At 41.1% G+C, this 17,340-nt stretch overlaps 2 protein-coding genes across 5 annotated transcripts in view; one reads left to right on the plus strand and one right to left on the minus strand.

Moving 5' to 3' along the window:
• Positions 1-954: 954 nt before the first annotated feature.
• On the minus strand, positions 955-6,250 carry LOC112427837 (uncharacterized). Its single transcript, XM_071088851.1, has 4 exons — positions 6,212-6,250; positions 5,504-6,064; positions 4,867-5,400; positions 955-3,336 (listed from the first exon to the last, which is right to left on the minus strand). Exons 1-3 carry the CDS (start codon positions 6,248-6,250, stop codon positions 5,185-5,187), a joined length of 816 nt encoding a protein of 271 aa, XP_070944952.1. The 3' UTR covers positions 955-3,336; positions 4,867-5,184.
• The window catches only part of TIPAR (TCDD inducible poly(ADP-ribose) polymerase), a 33,390-nt gene continuing 20,520 nt past the window's right edge, over positions 4,471-17,340 (plus strand). The window contains exons 1-3 of one of the 4 annotated variants that reach the window (XM_011752778.3): positions 4,471-4,572; positions 5,064-5,116; positions 8,864-9,821. In XM_011752778.3, coding sequence (XP_011751080.2) covers positions 5,110-5,116; positions 8,864-9,821 — 965 coding nt within the window. In that variant the 5' untranslated portion in view covers positions 4,471-4,572; positions 5,064-5,109. Of the gene's footprint in view, positions 4,573-5,063; positions 5,117-5,767; positions 6,026-6,972; positions 6,991-8,863; positions 9,822-17,340 lie in introns of those variants that run through there. The other 3 variants (XM_071091131.1, XM_011752779.3, XM_011752781.3) reach the window with 3 other exon arrangements.

Below are 17,340 nucleotides of genomic sequence, written 5' to 3' on the forward strand. Positions count from 1 at the left end.
AATCTTCTCCCACCAACATCATATTTAAAACCTACTAGAAGTAAATAAATTACAGCCCAAATCTTATCTTGTTCTAGAATCCCACGAGTGCAGAGAAATAGGAAATCTTCCTTAGGGTAAGTTCCAGGAGTTAGTTCATTATAACAACATCAAGACATTATTTTTAATAATAAATTTTATATGTTTAAAAACAACAGTACGGCCGGGCGCGGTGGCTCACGCCTGTAATCTCAGCACTTTGGGAGGCCAAGGCGGGCGGATCACGAGGTCAGGAGGTCGAGATCATCCTGGCGAACACGGTAAAACCCTGTCTCTACTAAAAATACAAAAAAAGTAGCTGGGCATGGTGGCGGGCACCTGTAGTCCCAGCTTCTAGGGAGGCTGAGGCAGGAGAATGGCGTGAACCCGGGAGGCGGTGGAGCTTGCAGTGAGCGGAGATCGCGCCACTGCACTCCCGCCTGGGCGACACAGCGAAACTCCATCTCAAAAAACAAAAAACAAAAAACAGTACTTCAGTTGCCTAGATAATAATAGTTTCATTTTATTTATTTATTTATTTACTTACTTACCTACTTACTTACTTTTTTATTTAGACAGGGTCTTGCTCTGTTGCCCAGGCTGGATTGCAGTAATGCAACTATTTATTTATTTATTCATTGAGACAAGGTCTTGCTCTGTTGCCCAGGCTGGATTGCAGTAATGTGGCCATGGCTCACTGCCACCTCCTCGGCTCATGTGATCTTCCTGCCTCAACTGCCTTGTAGCTGGGACTATAGGTGCATGCCACCATGCCTGGCTAATTTCTTTTTAAAAATTTTATTAGCCGGGCATGGTGGCTCACGCCTGTAATCCCAGCACTCTGGGTGGCCGAGGCGGGTGGATCATGAGGTCAGGAGATGGAGATCATCCTGGTTAACACGGTGAAACCCCGCCTCTGCTAAACAATTCAAAAAATTAGCCGGGCGTGGTGGCGGGCGCCTGTAGTTCCAGCTACTCTGGAGGCTGAGGCAGGAGAATGCTGTGAACCTGGGAGGCGGAGTTTGCAGTGAGCCGAGATGGCGCCACTGCACTCCAGCCTGGGTGACAGAGCAAGACTCTGTCTCAAAAAAAAAAAAAAAAAAAAAATTGGTAGAGATGGGGTCCCACTGTTTTCCAGGCTGGTCATAAACCCCTAGCCTCAAGCAATCCTCCTTCCTTGGCCTCCCAAAGCACTGGGATTATAGTGCTTTGTGAGCCACTGCATCCAGCCTCTTTCACTTTAGATATATGAGATACATGCACATATGCAATTTTGAGTTAAAGAATAAATTACTCTTACATATACACTCATAGAAAACATTATAGCTTGGACTTAGCCCTCTTAGATAAGGAGTTGTCAGTCTGCCATTTACACAAGTTGGCTGTATTTCCCATATACAGCATGGGAAATACTGTATTTTAGTACAGCAAAGCTAAAAGACAAAGCCTTTGTTTTCAAATCTCGGGTTTTTCATTCTGCTCTGAGTCATGTTATTCACTGTTTCCTTATATGGTAACAAAAAATGATTATCTTTCCACAAGAAGGATGTTAGGAAATTAACAATTATGAAAACAGAAAGCAATAGAATATTGGTATTTACATTTGATAGCACTTACTGTTAATGAAAATGAAAACTGGAGGCCTTGGGTCACTTGAAATTCAAGTAAGAAGGAATGGCTTTTATATTAATAAACTGTTCATTGTAAGTACTCTACTGATAACTGATCAGTCATGCTAAAGGCAAATCCGGCAGATAAGAATGACAGAAATTATCAATTAAATGAATTGGAAATTAAAATATTTCCATTCTATAAGCATATTTAAAGATAAGTTGGCCAGGCGCAGTGGCTCATGCCTGTAGTCCTAGCACTTTGGGAGGTCCAGGCAGGTGGACTGCTTGAAGCCAGGAGTTTGAGACCAGCCTGGCCAACATGGTGAAACCGCGTCTCTATTAAAAATACAAAAATCAGCTGAGTGTGGTGGCCCACACATGTAATCAAAGCTACTCAGGTGTCTGAGGCAGGAGAATCACTTGGACCTGGAGGTGGAGGTTGCAGTGAGTCAAGATTACGCCACTGCACTCCAACCTAGGGGACAGAGCAAGATCCTGTCTCAAAAAAAAGAAATTTTAAAAAAAGGCAATTAAATAGCTTATTAAATAGCTTAGAGTCACATATAAAAAGTATACACATGCATATGCCATGTATACATATATATTGCATCTACATATGTGTCTTTTGTAGTTTTGAAGAGTGCTCAGGGAGGAACCACATCTTATTCATCTATGTGTACTTAAAATATTTAGTCCAGTTACTGGAATGTAGTAGATATGCAGTGAATAAGTTATGAAAAAAAGTGAATTGACATGTGCAATGAGAATGAACTAGATAAGCAAAGAATATAATTATTTGGAACATTAAACAGCTATTTGTTTAAAAGACAATATTAACATGGAAAGCTGTTTATGACATAATGTTAGGTAAAATATAGAAAAATACCTGGAATAAATAAGACAGATCATAACTATATCAAAGTGTTAAAATGAGATTTAGAGACAAGGTTTTGTTCTGTTACCCAGGCTGGAGTGCAATGGTGTGACCATAGCTCACTGCAGCCTTGACCTCTTGGGCTCAAGCAATCCCCCCTCCTCAGCTTCCAAGTAGCAGGGACTAGAGGTGCATGCCACCGTGCCCAGCTAATAAAAATTTTTTTTCCATAGAGATGGGGGTCTTACCATGTTGGCCAGGCTGCTCTGAAACTCCTGTCCTCAACTGATCCTCCCGCCTTAGCTTCCCAAAGTGCTGCGATTACAGGCATGAGCCACTGTGTGGCCAAAATGAGACTTTAAAAGGTTCAACTATGTGCATTGTTATTTCTTCTACTTCCTGTTTTTCTTTAATTAACATGTTTCTTAATCTTACTATAATTTGGTATATTTACAGAATTATCAGGAAATGTTACAGGAGTTGTATTTGTGACTGTTCTTCTATTTCTGACATACCAACTCACATTACTATCTAACTGGCAGAGCCTAGAAGAAGACTAGTTAGGAGACATGATAGTTTATTAGCTAAGAATGTGTTCATCTATACAGAACAGGTAAGTTTAATAAAATTGGGATTTACTTTTTAAACATATTAAGTCTAGAGGCAGCCAGTCTAGGATGGCTACAGCAGTTTCAAGATGTTATGAGTGACCCAGTTTCCTTCTATCTTTCTGCCCCAGCATCCTTAGTTTGTTGCTTCCATCTTTATATTTTCCACATCATATTCACCTTCATTTTTGTCATGAAACTCCATCTCCATCCTGTTATTATTCTAGAAGAAAGAACAAAAGGAAGAAATTCAAGGGGTGACTCTGTATTAGGAAAGGAAATGCTTTTCTAGAAATCTCAAGCATGTGTCTAGAAGTGTATCTCACAGCCATCCATAACTGCAAGGGATCTAGGGAAATGAATTTTTCAGGTAGGCACATTGTCATCCCTCTTTCAAAAAAAGATGGGCCACATCCAAGGTAGAGATTGTAGAGGATACCTTTTCTGGAGCAGTAAAACTTCAGCAGTCTGAGGAGCCTAAATCCAAGATTTTGAGTTCAGAGTTTGGTGCCATTTTTCCCTTTGAGGCAATTAACATTCAGAAAGCAGTAGTGGAGAGAGGCTGAGAAACTAGCCAGAGTTTTCAACTGTCTCAAGGGGAGTGGGTGTGGGATTGGGCGGGTAAAAATTTTGAGTTCCGGACCTAAGGAGAAAAGATTTTAAGTTGGAACTGGGTTATACCCTGGAAGTAACTTTTAATTATTCTCCAATTGGATTAAGGTGGTCTGTCCCTAATCTAAATGACTACCAATATGTCACACCTCCCAATATTCACAATCTTGTGTAGTTCCTTCCCACACTGACGCTGAGCTTGGCCATGTGACTTGCTTTGGCCAGTGACACATTAGTAAGCATGATAAAAGTAAAGGCTTGCACATTGAGGCTTGTCTTTTTGGAATGTCCCCTCTTGCAATCCTAAGATTATGATGCTGTGAGGAAGCCTAAATTAGCCATATGGAGAAGCCATGTAGAGAAAAACCAAGGTATATAGCTAACAGATTTCTTTCTGTTCCAGCATCCTTAGCTTGTGGCTTCCATCTCCATATTTTCCATATCATGTTCACATTCATTTTTGTCATGAAACTCCATCTCCATCCTCAAGTCCCAAGACTTATGACCCTAGTTAAGCCATTCCAGCCAGGCCCCATTATGCCCACACTAATTGAAGCCCCAGACATCATGGAGCAGAAATGAACCACCTGTACTATGTCCTGACTGAATTCCTGTGCCAGAGAATTCAGAATCATGAGCAAATAAAAGAGCCATTGTTTTAAGTCATTATATTTTGGGGGTAGTTTGAACACAGCAATAAATAACTGAAGTACTACTAAAAGCATAACGAATGTATAACAACCTAATTGTTAGAAGGGAGTGGAATTAAAAATAATCTACAAGAAGGCACAAAAGGACAGAAAAGAAACAGAACAAATGAGAAAAATAGAAAGCCAAGAGTAATACGGTAAATTCAAATATGAGCTTCTAGGCGATTCTATGTATGAGTAGACACAGACCAAGATCTGTCTCAGTAAGATTTTGAGAAATGAAAAATGTAAAGTTTTTCATCTTTTACCTATTATCCTCTGAATTCCGCCCATATCATTCTCACCTTAGTTTAATGGCCCTGCCTTGATGCAATTTGAAATAAGCTGCTGAGGAGATAACACCCTTAATCCATTCATTGCTGGTGTGCTTACCCAGTCTGGTTTAGAACAGTTTAATAAAGGCTTAGAATCATAATGTCTATGATTATTACCTTTTAGCTCCTAGGTTTTACTGACTTCCATGTCTGGAATTACCAGCACTTTCGTTTTTTCATACATACGGATTATATGAACTAAATGTATTGTTTCTTCCTTCACTACTGAAAATCTACTCAATATATGGAGTTACACTTTAAAGTATTTTACAGCCCAGAAAATATGGCCATTCTGTATGTGCTGTGTATTTCAGAGGTGCTCTGCAAGCTCCATGAGGACAGGCATGAAGTCCAGGCCACATGATTGGTACGTAATAGACGCTCTGAGAGACATTTGCTGAATGAATAAATTAGTCACTACGGCGTTTGTGGGCTTTAAAACACAAGTAAATGAGCTTCTATCATCAAAACCTCAGAGCTAGGTTCCCCTTCTGCAAGGTGGCGTACAAGGCCCACGAAACAGTCGGCCGCCGCAGGTGCGCAGCCCGTCCGGCCTGTCCGGCGCGGGGCAGGCGACCTCGTCTGGTGGCAGTGGCGGAGGCAGCCGTTTGCTTCCTCACAGGGTGCGTCGACATCAGGGGCTGGAGGCGTCTGGGGAGGAGGCAAATAAACAAAGCCAACCGCACCGAAACGGGTCGTTCCGTTTCACATCCTCCCTCGGGTGCCTGGGTCTCCTCGGAACAAAGTGACCCACCATCTGTCCGCAGGCAGGTGGAGCCCGTCCCACGCGGCACACGCCTTCCTTTCTCACAGTCGCGTGGAGACGCGGACCCGCGGGGACACCGCCGGCGCGAGAAAGGACACGCCCCCTCGCGGGAACACAAGTCCACGGCACACAACCCGCGCGCCTCCCCTCGAACGAACGCGCACGCGCGCGCAGGGGGCGGGTCTTCTTCTCGGCACCCACTGAGAGCCCGGCCTCCTCACCCCACCCCACCGCGCTCCGGCCGCCCAGGCTCCGCCTCCGCGACGGGCCGTCGGGAGGAGGCGACCGGAAGCCACTTAAAGCAGAGATCGAGGTGACAGGCGAGCTGGCTGGACTCGGAGCGCGATCGAGGCTTTCTGCGTCCGCGGCGGCGGAATGGCCCGTGCGCGGCTGGCCGCGTCGCCGCTCTGTGGTCCGTAGACGCCGGCTCCCGCCTTCGGCGCTGACCTCCGGCGCGGACACTGCTTTCGACTCGGCTCCTGTCGTCCGTTCTCTCAGGGTCCCTTTCAGGTAAAGGGCTCCGGGAGGGCACTGAGGGGCTGAGGGACCCTAGCGGGGAGTGCGAGCGCCGGCTTCGCGGCTCCGGCCCCGCGCCGGGAGTGTGCCGGGCTCTCGCGGATCGGGTGATTGATTTTGAGACTGCCCTTTGTACCGAATTCACTCGGGTCCCGTCAGCATCAAGATGGAATTGGTTACACTTCTTAGGCACTTAGAGCTTCTGGCAGGTGTATACATCAGACCGAGGCGCCGAAGGATTTAGTTGGGGTCGCCGGCGCCTGCCCCTTCCCCGTTGGTCAGGGTGGGGGCGCGTCTATGCGGCCTCCCCCGCGGGCCGACCCCGGGTGCTCTGAGGCGCCGAGGAGCCCTTCCCAGAGCCGGGGGAGGGCACGGCGGCTGCGGGAGTCTTCCGGCTACCCCGCGTTTCGGGCTGCAGCCCAGAAGTTTGGAAGCTGTTTTCACGTTAACTTTGAGAGCGCGCAAGTCTTCGTCTTCCTCCCCGCCGCCGCGGGAAGCGCCAGCCGCGTTTCCCCGGCGCTTCGCGGCTCAGTTCTGCGAGCCCCCAAGACCCGCTGGACGCTCTTCGGGAGGTGGGCTGAGGGGATAAAAAAGAATTAAAGGCAGAAGGCGCTGCGAGTGGCCTCTCGGATGTAGGGAGGCCGGGGCGGGTCGTTGGTCCGAAGGAGGCTGGACAGGGGTTGGGGGGCGCCCAGGCGCCTGCTGAGGGGAAGGCGGGGGCGGGGACGCCCGGGAACACCCGGAATTGCAGAGCCGGGCGGCGCCTCAGCGGCGCTGCGCGGAGTTGGCGCGGCCCGGGACCAGGAGCTGAGCAAACCGCCGCGGCCGGCAGGAGGCGTCGCTCGGACCCGGGCTCGGCGCCGGGGTGTCGCGCGGCGGCGGGCGGGCAGGCTTTGGAGCGGCGGTTTCTTCGGAAAGTGCATTCGGCCGGGAGTGCTGGAGAACCCCGGCGTCACGAGGTGAGGGGTGTCGCGGGGTGTCGCGGTGTGTCGCCTGCCGCTGGAGACCGGAGGATGTGTCCTTCGCATCTTTATTTTTCTGTTATGAAAACTAATTGAGGAACTAGGTTCTAGTGGCTTTCCACCTCCAGCCACTCCTCCAGTTCTCTGCTGCTTCCTCCCAGTTTTGTTTCCGAGTTTGATGAAGGGCAATAATAGGAAAAGTTGCGCGCGCGCTTGCGTGTGTACTTGCAGACACACATATAAATAAAATCGATTTCGTGTCTCTTTTACCTTGATTGGGTTTGATAGGAGTGGTTAGAGTGTGTGCGCGTGGGGAAAGCGCAGTCCGGTTTGGTATGGTGGAGAGGGAATACCACAATCTGTGCCAATTGTGCCTTGAGGCAATAGCACCAAATGATGAATAATAACGCCTGGCTTGGCTGCTTTCCAGTTGATTTATGTCTCATGTCAGATCCCTTCTTCTTCGTGAAGCTTTCCCTAACAATGCCAGCTCACAGTGAACTCTCCTTTTTCTGCCTTTTCCTTTTGTACTTATGTACATTTAACACTTTGTTATAAACTGCTTTGTATTTTACTTTTCTGAATGTGATGGACTTCTTACACATAGATTTATGACTCTCTCCAATTAGATTTTTAATATTCACTTTTGGGGACACTCAGTTTTATCTTTCGTTGTTGACCCACAAACACCAAAGAACTAAGCATTTGATATGTGCTTTTCTTAAGTAATTCAGCCGACAAAATATATGTGGAACACCAGCTGTGTGCATTGTGGTAGCTAGGCACTTTACTGGGCACCTAGGATGCATATTTGATTAAGTCATGGGACCTTGCGTCACAGATCTCTTTCAGTTTATTGGACAAGAGAGAAGAGGATTAATTGCTCATCACCATTCCTTTCTCACCTGGCACAATCTCAGTAAATGTTTTCAAATTTCAGTTTTTTTCAAGGGGTCTGATTCTTGGAAGAAAGGACTTTTTTTGTCTCTTTCAGTAGTTGATTAGGAATCTGAAATTTGGTGCGTGTTTTATATTGTTGTTTTGTTTTTCTATAATATGCCTTCATTTGCCCTTTAAAAATGTATATATGTAACTTTTCTAAGGACGAGAACTAGGAGGCTTTTTCTGTGTTACCAAGTTGTGCTTGTCTTCTGACACAGTGTGCAGTGGTTGTTGCTGATGGGGCTTCGTTACTAAACACACCCTTATATTCCATCAGTAATGGTAATGTTTTTGGGGGTTGCAAAAGTAGACTCAACATTCTTGGATAGTATATTAGAGCTTTCTGAATATAGAAATGCTTAACAAACTCCTGGCTTTCTCCCATATAGTATTTCAGTTGAGAGCCCCTGTTTCTTGTGTATATTCTTATACCCTTAAATTCACTCACTGTTTAAGTTTGAAGTTTATCTTTCATTTGATGGACTTTTAAACTTTTTGTCAACTCATGAGATAGGTGATACATCAACAACTATGAAGAGAACCGCAAAGCTGAGGGGAAGTGTGGTTTCCCTGCTGTCATCATCTAGACACAGTTATTTCTACCTCCCATTTCCCACCCCACTCTAGCCTTATAGTAAAAATTCATAACCTGGCAGAATTTCAAACTCTTGTGTATTCAGCCCACAAATGCATGCCAATGGCCTATTGAAAGACTCTTCTACTTTTACCTGCTGTGTGCTTTTGGATAGCCTTGGGTGCTTTGGAGCCTTAATTTCTCAATAAAATTTAACATTGACCTGTAAAAACTAAATATAGTATAAGAGGAATGGTTTCAGGGAATTAGGACAAAAACAAAACATTTTAGTGAATGAATGAAATCCAGTTGCTGTCAGTTTGTAAATGATCATCTTCCTTCCTTTCCTCGTAGAATTTTTAGACTCTGAGGAGCAGTTGGAACTAATCCACATCATGGAAATGGAAACCACCGAACCTGAGCCAGACTGTGTAGTGCAGCCTCCCTCTCCTCCTGATAACTTTTCATGCCAAATGAGACTCTCTGAGAAGATCACTCCATTGAAGACTTGTTTTAAGAAAAAGGATCAGAAAAGATTGGGAACTGGAACCCTGAGGTCTCTGAGGCCAATATTAAACACTCTTCTAGAATCTGGCTCGCTTGATGGGGTTTTTAGATCTAGGAACCAGAGTACAGATGAGAACAGCTTACATGAACCTCTGATGAAGAAAGCCATGGAAATCAATTCATCATGCCCACCAGCAGAAAATAATATGTCTGTTCTGATACCTGATAGGACAAATGTTGGGGACCAGATACCGGAAGCCCATCCTTCCACTGAAGCTCCAGAACAAGTGGTTCCAATCCAAGATCACAGCTTTCCATCAGAAACTCTCAGTGGGACGGTGGCAGATTCTACAGCAGGTCACTTCCAGACTGATCTCTTGCACCCAGTTTCAAGTGATGTTCCTACTAGTCCTGACTGCTTAGACAAAGTCATAGATTATGTTCCAGGCATTTTCCAAGAAAACAGTTTTACAATCCAATACATTTTGGACACCAGTGATAAACTGAGTACTGAGCTCTTCCAGGACAAAAGTGAAGAGGCTTCCCTTGACCTCGTGTTTGAGCTGGTGAACCAATTGCAGTACCACACTCACCAAGAGAACGGAATTGAAATTTGCATGGACTTTCTGCAAGGCACTTGTATTTATGGCAGGGATTGTTTGAAGCACCACACCGTCTTGCCATATCATTGGCAGATCAAAAGGACAACTACTCAAAAGTGGCAGAGTGTATTCAATGATTCTCAGGAGCACTTGGAAAGATTTTACTGTAACCCAGAAAATGATAGAATGAGAATGAAGTATGGGTATGTATTTATAACAACGTGTAGAACTGTTGTTAAATGCTATAGAGAAGGTAAAGAAGCCTAAAAGCTTAGTAGGGTGGTTTCTTTCAGTAGTAACAGGTTTTCTTTTTTTCCACTATTATTCTTTTGACTGTGCTATCCTGATTTTTCATGGTGGGTGAATGCAGGCTATTAACTCAACCAGACAATGAAGGTTTTATGATTTGAACAATTCATATGTCACTCAGTTCAACGTGCGTGTGACTGAGAAGTTGCACATACATTAAATATTGTGAATTAAATACTGTTTTAATCACCCAAGAAAAGCTAGCTTTTGAAAGAAAGTCTGGTGAATCTTACTATAACATAAATAATGAACACCTAATTTGTTTAATTTTAAAGCTCTGCACATTGAGTAGCTGTTATTTTTTAAAGAAGAATAGTATTGTCAGAGATGTTTGTGGCCCTCTTCATTTCGAATGGTATAAACATCTTTTCTGTGAGTGATTCAGAAGTTCTTCCCATACTTCTGGATCTTTTTATTAGTTTCCTTGGAGCTTTTCTCCATTAAGTTTATATTATAGATAAAATAAATTTTTCCAGAATTTAGGATACTTTTTTTTTTAATTTGGAAGAGTCCTTTAACAATCGGTGAAGGGATGAATTTATGTTAAGGTATGTTTATTACTCAAACAATTATCCTTGAGTTTTGGTATGCAAGATGAGTGTATACACATAACTCAGTTCTTTTAGTATGGATGTCTAAGCAGCATTCACTGGCAGGGAACTGGTATTTCTACATCTGAATTCTTCTTTAAAATTTAAAATGAAGAAAATGATAGTTGCCTGATGTAAAGTTGCTTGTGCAAAAATGGCTATATAATAAGCATTAATCTTTGCATCTCTAAGTTATTTCTCCTGTAGCATAGAAGGAGCTAAAGTGTGTGGTGTTAATAGCTATTTGTGTATGACCAAGAGTAAGGATTAAAATTAAAAGGGAGAGGAGAGCACTTCTGTCCATGCTGCCTGATTGGGGAGGCCATGAGGGCAACCTAACACCTTCATAGCTACTGAATGGCCTGGTATAGTACTGAGATGCATGACCCATATTGGGGGTGGGGAGAGGGGAGTGGAAATACACTGAATATACCATCCCAGAAGTCCAGGAGAAAACACTTCCTTAAGAGTCATCTTTGTTCACAGATATGTTGGTTTACACTACCCATGTATTTAGAGAGTCAGCAAATGGTGGCAGTAAACCATTTCCAAGTTGTCTGATTCTGATAGTTTTCATGTCAACCTTCTGAATTCTGACTGGTGCGAGAGCTTGTTCACATTACAGAAACTTGGTCTTTTTTTTTTTTTTTTTTTTTCATTTGTCTCGTTCCCTTCAGTAATGGGTAAATGGTTCTCTTTTAATAATTTTAATATTTCCGTTATATAGTACAGAAATCCATGTGTCTTTTTAGCAACTTAATTATCATGAGACTTGAACTTTGCATTTTGTGTTTCAAAAGGGAAGTGTGGAACAAGAAGAGAAACAGTATAAAGCCCAAATTCAAAAGTATTACATAGAAGACCCTATGAGATAAAAGTAAGGTCATATCAAGAGTATAGTTTTTCTGACTGTAAATGTATTATCTTGATAATATATTACATTCAAGATTCCACCTTGCTTCTGTAGTGAAAGTCTTATAATACAGCTAAGTACTTTTAACTTACTTTTTCAAACCAGCATTGGAAGAGAAAAATGTTTTTCCATTTTATCTTAAAAATATTTTTAATAAGGTATTTTCCAAAATCTCTGTTGCCCATGAGCTAGCAATTCTAATGGCTATGTCAAGGGTAATTAATTTTATATACTCTCAAAGCCACTCTAATCCTTCTATCTCCAGATTGCAAAACTCTGCAGAACAGTGGCTCCCACTTCACTCTCATGAAGCAAATTTCCAGTCTGCTGAGTACTTCAGCATCTTGGTACATTAAGTTTCTATCTGTTTGAATTGATCAGGAAGAAACTAGCAGGATTATTGGCCAACACATGACATTCTGTTACCATGAGAACAAGGCAAGACAATAATTTTGATCCTAGAAAATCCAGGAATTCTTAGGTCAGGAACATATGGGTATTTTTTATCCTTTGGTAAGATTATTTTGCTTAAGAATAGACATAGATATAGGCCCATAAGCATGCATTATTGTATTATGAGGTAGTTGCAATGGGTGCTTGATTTCCAAATCAGTTTTAATGAAGTAAACTAATGTTTATCTGACACTTGGGAAAAGAAAAGTATAAGTGAATTATTATAATTATCATTGCTCCTACTACATTGTTAGTGGTAATAAGTGGTCCTATCCTGGGAAAATAACAAAAAGTGTTAACTGTTAAATTACTAGTAAAGTGAAGTTCTCTGAAGATTACAGGAAGAAATGTTGTAATATAGTAGATAGCTAAGTGTCAAAAATTAGGCTTTTGGGAAGTTGACCTGTGGTCATTGCAACCTGGTTTTCCTTGTATTCTAAAGCGATGTTGTGTTTCCTGGCAACAAGATGCAGATAACGGCATGTTGAGCCTTGCTGAGAGATTCACAAACAAGCTGAAGCAGCCCAGGTTCACATGGTTACCACATTATTTGGCTAAAGCTATTAATCTCTGTGGTCAGGCCTGTAAAGCTGGTCTATCTGTGCAGATTGCACATAACCAGGAAGTGTGTGTTCAGCTGTGTATATGTCCAAGTTGGAACCAGCAGTCTTTGGATTCAGAAATAATGAATAATGAATGGCAGTTGTTTATCCCACTGTTTTCAGTAGTTTATATGGTTTGGTAAATCATTATATTCTGTATCCATAACATCTTCATTGTGTGATACTTGGGGAAAGTTCATAGTTCTGGGTCTCTAGCAGAGACGAAAGTTCATAGTTTCAAACTGTACAGATAAAAATCTTTTTATTTAGCTTTGCAAATGTATTGGATTTAATACCTAAATCTAAATTAGATGTATAGTGTTCATTTTATTCTCAGGAATGAAATTGGAAAGGAAGTTGAACTAGATAAATTCACAGGACCTTTCCAACTTTTTAGTCAAGATGCTTAGATACTAAAAGCGCATTAAGAAAGGATTTCAATAATACATGCTTATTTATTCCTTGTAATGAAATTATGATGTAATCCCACTTTGCTTTCTCATTCTGCTTTTGTACATCTACAAACGTTCATTGCCAACATCAACTGCATACTAGTGTGTATGAACTTCCCAGATATAGATGCTGAGGCTTCTTTTTTGCACACGAGATGAGCCTTGGAGAATTTCCAAATTCCAAATATACAGTTGAGAAACAACATTGAGTGTTGTGTTTTAGATTAAGAAAGCACAGTCTTGAACAGTGTAGGCACTCATCCTTAGTAGACGATGACATCAGATGGCAGAATTAAGCAGTTTTAAAAGAGCCTTGCACACTGTGGAGTACTGTTGTGGATAATTGAAATTATGGAGGTTGTGCAAATCTCTCTTTAGCAAACAAGATCACCACTAGTTTCATATTACATTCATTTTAAATTGAGCCAGAACAATTTTCTAGTTATTTCCACCTATCAAGAAGGGACACACTGCAAACCTTATTTTGGAGGCTACCTGCAGGTGCACATATGACCAGTGATTATTTCTAATTCTGAATTTATTGAAAGAGAGTGGAGGTGAAGAGGAAGAGGAAAGTTGTAAACCCTGAATCCATTATTTTTTTTTTTCAGAGGACAGGGTTTTTTTCTTTTGGGATTAATGCTCACTGATAGGGAGTTTTAGTTGCTTTAAGGCTTAAGGCTAGAGTGTTGTCAGTTTTAGTTGCTGAGTGATTTTGATTGCTAATTGCCCTTAGAAGTCTATTTTTAAAATCTGTCCAAGGGACAATACCATTAGATGACTTCACAGAAACTCTATATAAAAGAGAAATGTATATTAATGATCATAAAAAGCGTATACTGTTATAATCCCTATATGACTTGCATAGTGAATTAGCTAAACTAGAGCAAGCTCCTGAACTCTACTGGAGTAGTTAAATTAGCCAAGTTAGCTGTGGCGTGCACAGCTGTGATGATGTATGAACTAACTCATTATGTGTTATTGATAACACTGGAGAGAGGAGAACAGCTGAAACTTACTATGCCTTGTGACTTTTGGTAGTTCTTGAATATACACAGCTGGATGAGTTTAAATTTATTTTAAAAATTTCTGCCTAAGAGAAAGAGAGCTCCATAAGCAAGAACTGTGTTTGAAGTGACTTTCAAAATGTGTGCCTTGTGCTTTAGGATAAAGCAATCCAATGAATTATTTTTTGTACTTCTTTATGCTACTATTTACATATGAAATACAACTAATTGGCTTCTATCTATACTAATCCAGAGAAGTTACTGGATCTGTGTAGAGCTATCATGGGAATCAATAGCAATCATTTATTCCCTTTTTGGTTTTTCATCAATAAGCAGATTAGACTTTTTGAAGCAGCTGCCACCTGGCTTCAGGATGGGGTCATTCTTTTCCTGATGTATCTATGGTAATGAAAATGAACCTTGTCAAAAAGATTTATAACTTTTAAATCAGACAGTTGGAGGAAATAGCTTATAAGGTTATGTGGCATACCCTAAAAATAATTGCATGATACATTATATATTTTATCATTGAGTTAAATCCAAAGCTCTTACTTTTTATTGTAAGTAAGAAAAAGAGGGAATACGAGTTGAATATTCCTTATCCAAAATTCTTGGGGACCAGAGTGTTTCAGATTTTGGATTTTAGAATATTTGCATAGTGCCCCGGTTAAGCATCTGAAATCCGAAATGCTCCAGTGAGCATTTGGGTATCATCTTGGTGCTCAGAAGGTTTTGGGTTTGAAGCATTTCCAATTTTCAGATTTGGGGTGCTCAATTTATAGTAGTAACTCCATTCAGCATTTAAAACTTCATTCTGCACATAATGGGCATGAAAAAAAAATGCTACTTTTGACTGATAGCTCTGTTGTGTCCCTGTAAATCTACTTTGTATTATACTAGAATTATCCTATTATACCAGAATTTCTAGATCATAGATTTACAATCTACTATAAAGCAAAGATAAACTTCTTAAGTTCTTCTGTGTATTTCTAATCGTGGTTAGTGATCCTCAGTTTTATTCTGGGTTTGGGTGCTATTCCTAAAGGGTAAAGCAGTATGTAGTCCATGCAAACCTTGACTACTCAAGGAATGCTACAAAAATATAGCTATTTGAAATTATGACTTTCTTCCCATGGTTTCTTTTATTTTTATTTATCATCTCCTGATTTGAGACACCAGATTCTGCATCCTTTGTCTGATGGTGATGATTCTGGATTGTATTTAAATTAGGACCTTAAGTCCTCTTAACCTTGGCCAACAACCTTTAATAATTATCAGTCTCCAATTTGTGAGTTGCAGTTGTCTTTTTGTGGAAGGAAAACTTAGTACATGTGTGTATCATTTTTTGCAAAGGAAAAAACATTTCAAATTGCAAGATAATTATTTTGGCACAACTTGTATGGCTAGTTCAAATTGGACACTGTCAAAGTTTTGAAAGAAACTCACTTTGTAAAAGTAGTAGAGTTTCCCTTTTATAATAAGATTGGGGTCTTAAGGTAAAGTGAATTCGAAAGATTTTGTATCTTTGAAAAAGACCACAGTGCCAAAGGTTAAGCCATTTTCCCTTTCATTCTGGGTTTGAAATAGGTGATAGCCTGAGATCTTGGTTTTACCTCTACTTTGCAACACATTAAACATAAACTGTACAAGGAGTGAAATGCTTCTGAAGTTCACCATTTCTAGGAGCAAACAAGCTACATTTTAGATGTGAAGGATTTTTTTTTTTTTTTTTTAAGACAGAGTTTCACCCTTGTTGCCCAGGCTGGAGTGCAGTTGCACCATCTCAGCTCCCGCAACCTCTGCCTCCTGGGTTCAAGCGATTCTCCTGCTTCAGCCATCCTGAGTAGCTGGGATTATAGGCATGCGCCTCCATGTCCGGCTAATTTTGTATTTTTAGTAGAGATGGGATTTCTCCATATTGGTCAGGCTGGTCTTGACCTCCTGACCTCAGATGATCTGCCTGCCTCAGCCTCCCAAAGTGCTGAGATTACAGGCGTGAGCCACTGCGCCCGGCTGATGTGAAGGAATTTCTTTAACAAAACTAAATAGGGCTCATTTTTATATTTATAGATTGTTTATGACAGTGCTTTCTAGGGACTGAAAATTATACCGTATACAGACTCACCCCAATTTAAAATTTCTTCCTTCAAACATTAAACCTAATCCACCCCAATCCCTGACACAGTAACTGAAAGCTTCAGATTTTTAATATAAATAATTCCTTGTTAATAGGGAATTTGACATTACAAGTGATATATTGTGAAATACATTTTTGAAAATTAAGGATTTTATGTACAATAAATTCTGTTTGTAAAGATTTATATTCAATCTGTGAAGAGGACAGTATTGCAGACTTGAGCTAAATATAATCAATTCTGTGATTAGGAACTCAAATTTTAGAAGTTGATGACATTAATAAACTTCTAATTGTCATTTGTGAAACTTCCAATTTTCCTTGCTGACTTAGCTAGTTACTGTTACTAAGGCAAGCATAGAAGAGAGTTAACTAAGCATTCCTATTTGGGTTTCCACACAACAAAATGTATCTGTCTCCTAGATCTTTCTCTGCTCTATGCTGTTTACTTACTGGTAACACCCACTGGACAAGTAAAGAACCTTTGCATGGTCATCACAATGAAAGGATAAGTTCTTACAAGAGTGAGAATGCTAGAGCAACTATTCCTTTTCACCTTCTACAGAAACCAGTGACTTTCGAGTATGTGTACCACAAAAAGTTGTGTAAGGAGTGTGTTGAGAGTCGCCCATGACTAAGTTGTCTGAGGAAGAGTTCAGTAAATTTGTATTCTTTATGCAAATTGAAGTCCTCTGTTTTGGTGCTATTGCCTCTGATTTTAGGAAGGATTTGTGAATAATCTTATGTTGAAACATAGTACTTCTTGTAATGATTAGAAAAGATGTTTAGGCTATACTTACAAGAATTTCTCTTTATTACATTAGCTTTTTTTTTCTTTTTGAACTAATTTGGAGAATTCTTAAATTGTCCCACTTATATGACATAGCCAAAGAGTTTGGATGATCATCTTTGGTCTAATTTTTCACCAGCACTTGAATGGCAAGGGTGGGGATCAAAGGGTGAACTTTGCTTGCAGTAGTGCATGTGCTTTCAGAATCTTGCATGCACCCTGTGATCTTCACAGTTCCTGCAGCTGATCAAGGTATAGAGAGGGCAAACGGCACAAAATACTCCAAATAATTTCCTGCTGTGGTTGGTCTTTGGTTTCTGACTGTCACCTGGCTTAGCTCTTTCATTTCCAGGCATTTAGAGAGTAAAAATTAGCACAGGATAAACACTGGGTTTGCCTTCTAAGGTTTAATTACTCATCCTAATAAAAGAAAGACATCCCCAACAGAGTCAGGGCAAAGTATGTGAAACAG

This window comes from Macaca nemestrina, chromosome 2, assembly GCF_043159975.1.
Source record: "Macaca nemestrina isolate mMacNem1 chromosome 2, mMacNem.hap1, whole genome shotgun sequence".
In the NCBI taxonomy this organism is placed as follows: Eukaryota; Metazoa; Chordata; class Mammalia; order Primates; family Cercopithecidae; genus Macaca; species Macaca nemestrina.

Bases quoted from the DNA above. Each gene is read 5' to 3' on its own strand.
- LOC112427837 (XM_071088851.1), bottom strand. From the start codon at position 6,250: ATGTATACACCTGCCAGAAGCTCTAAGTGCCTAAGAAGT. The intron at 6,065-6,211 runs GTAACCAATTCC...ACTCCCCGCTAG, and splicing joins GCTCTAAGTGCCTAAGAAGT to GGTCCCTCAGCCCCTCAGTG. The intron at 5,401-5,503 runs GTGGGTCACTTT...CCTCCTCCCCAG, and splicing joins CACCTGCCTGCGGACAGATG to ACGCCTCCAGCCCCTGATGT.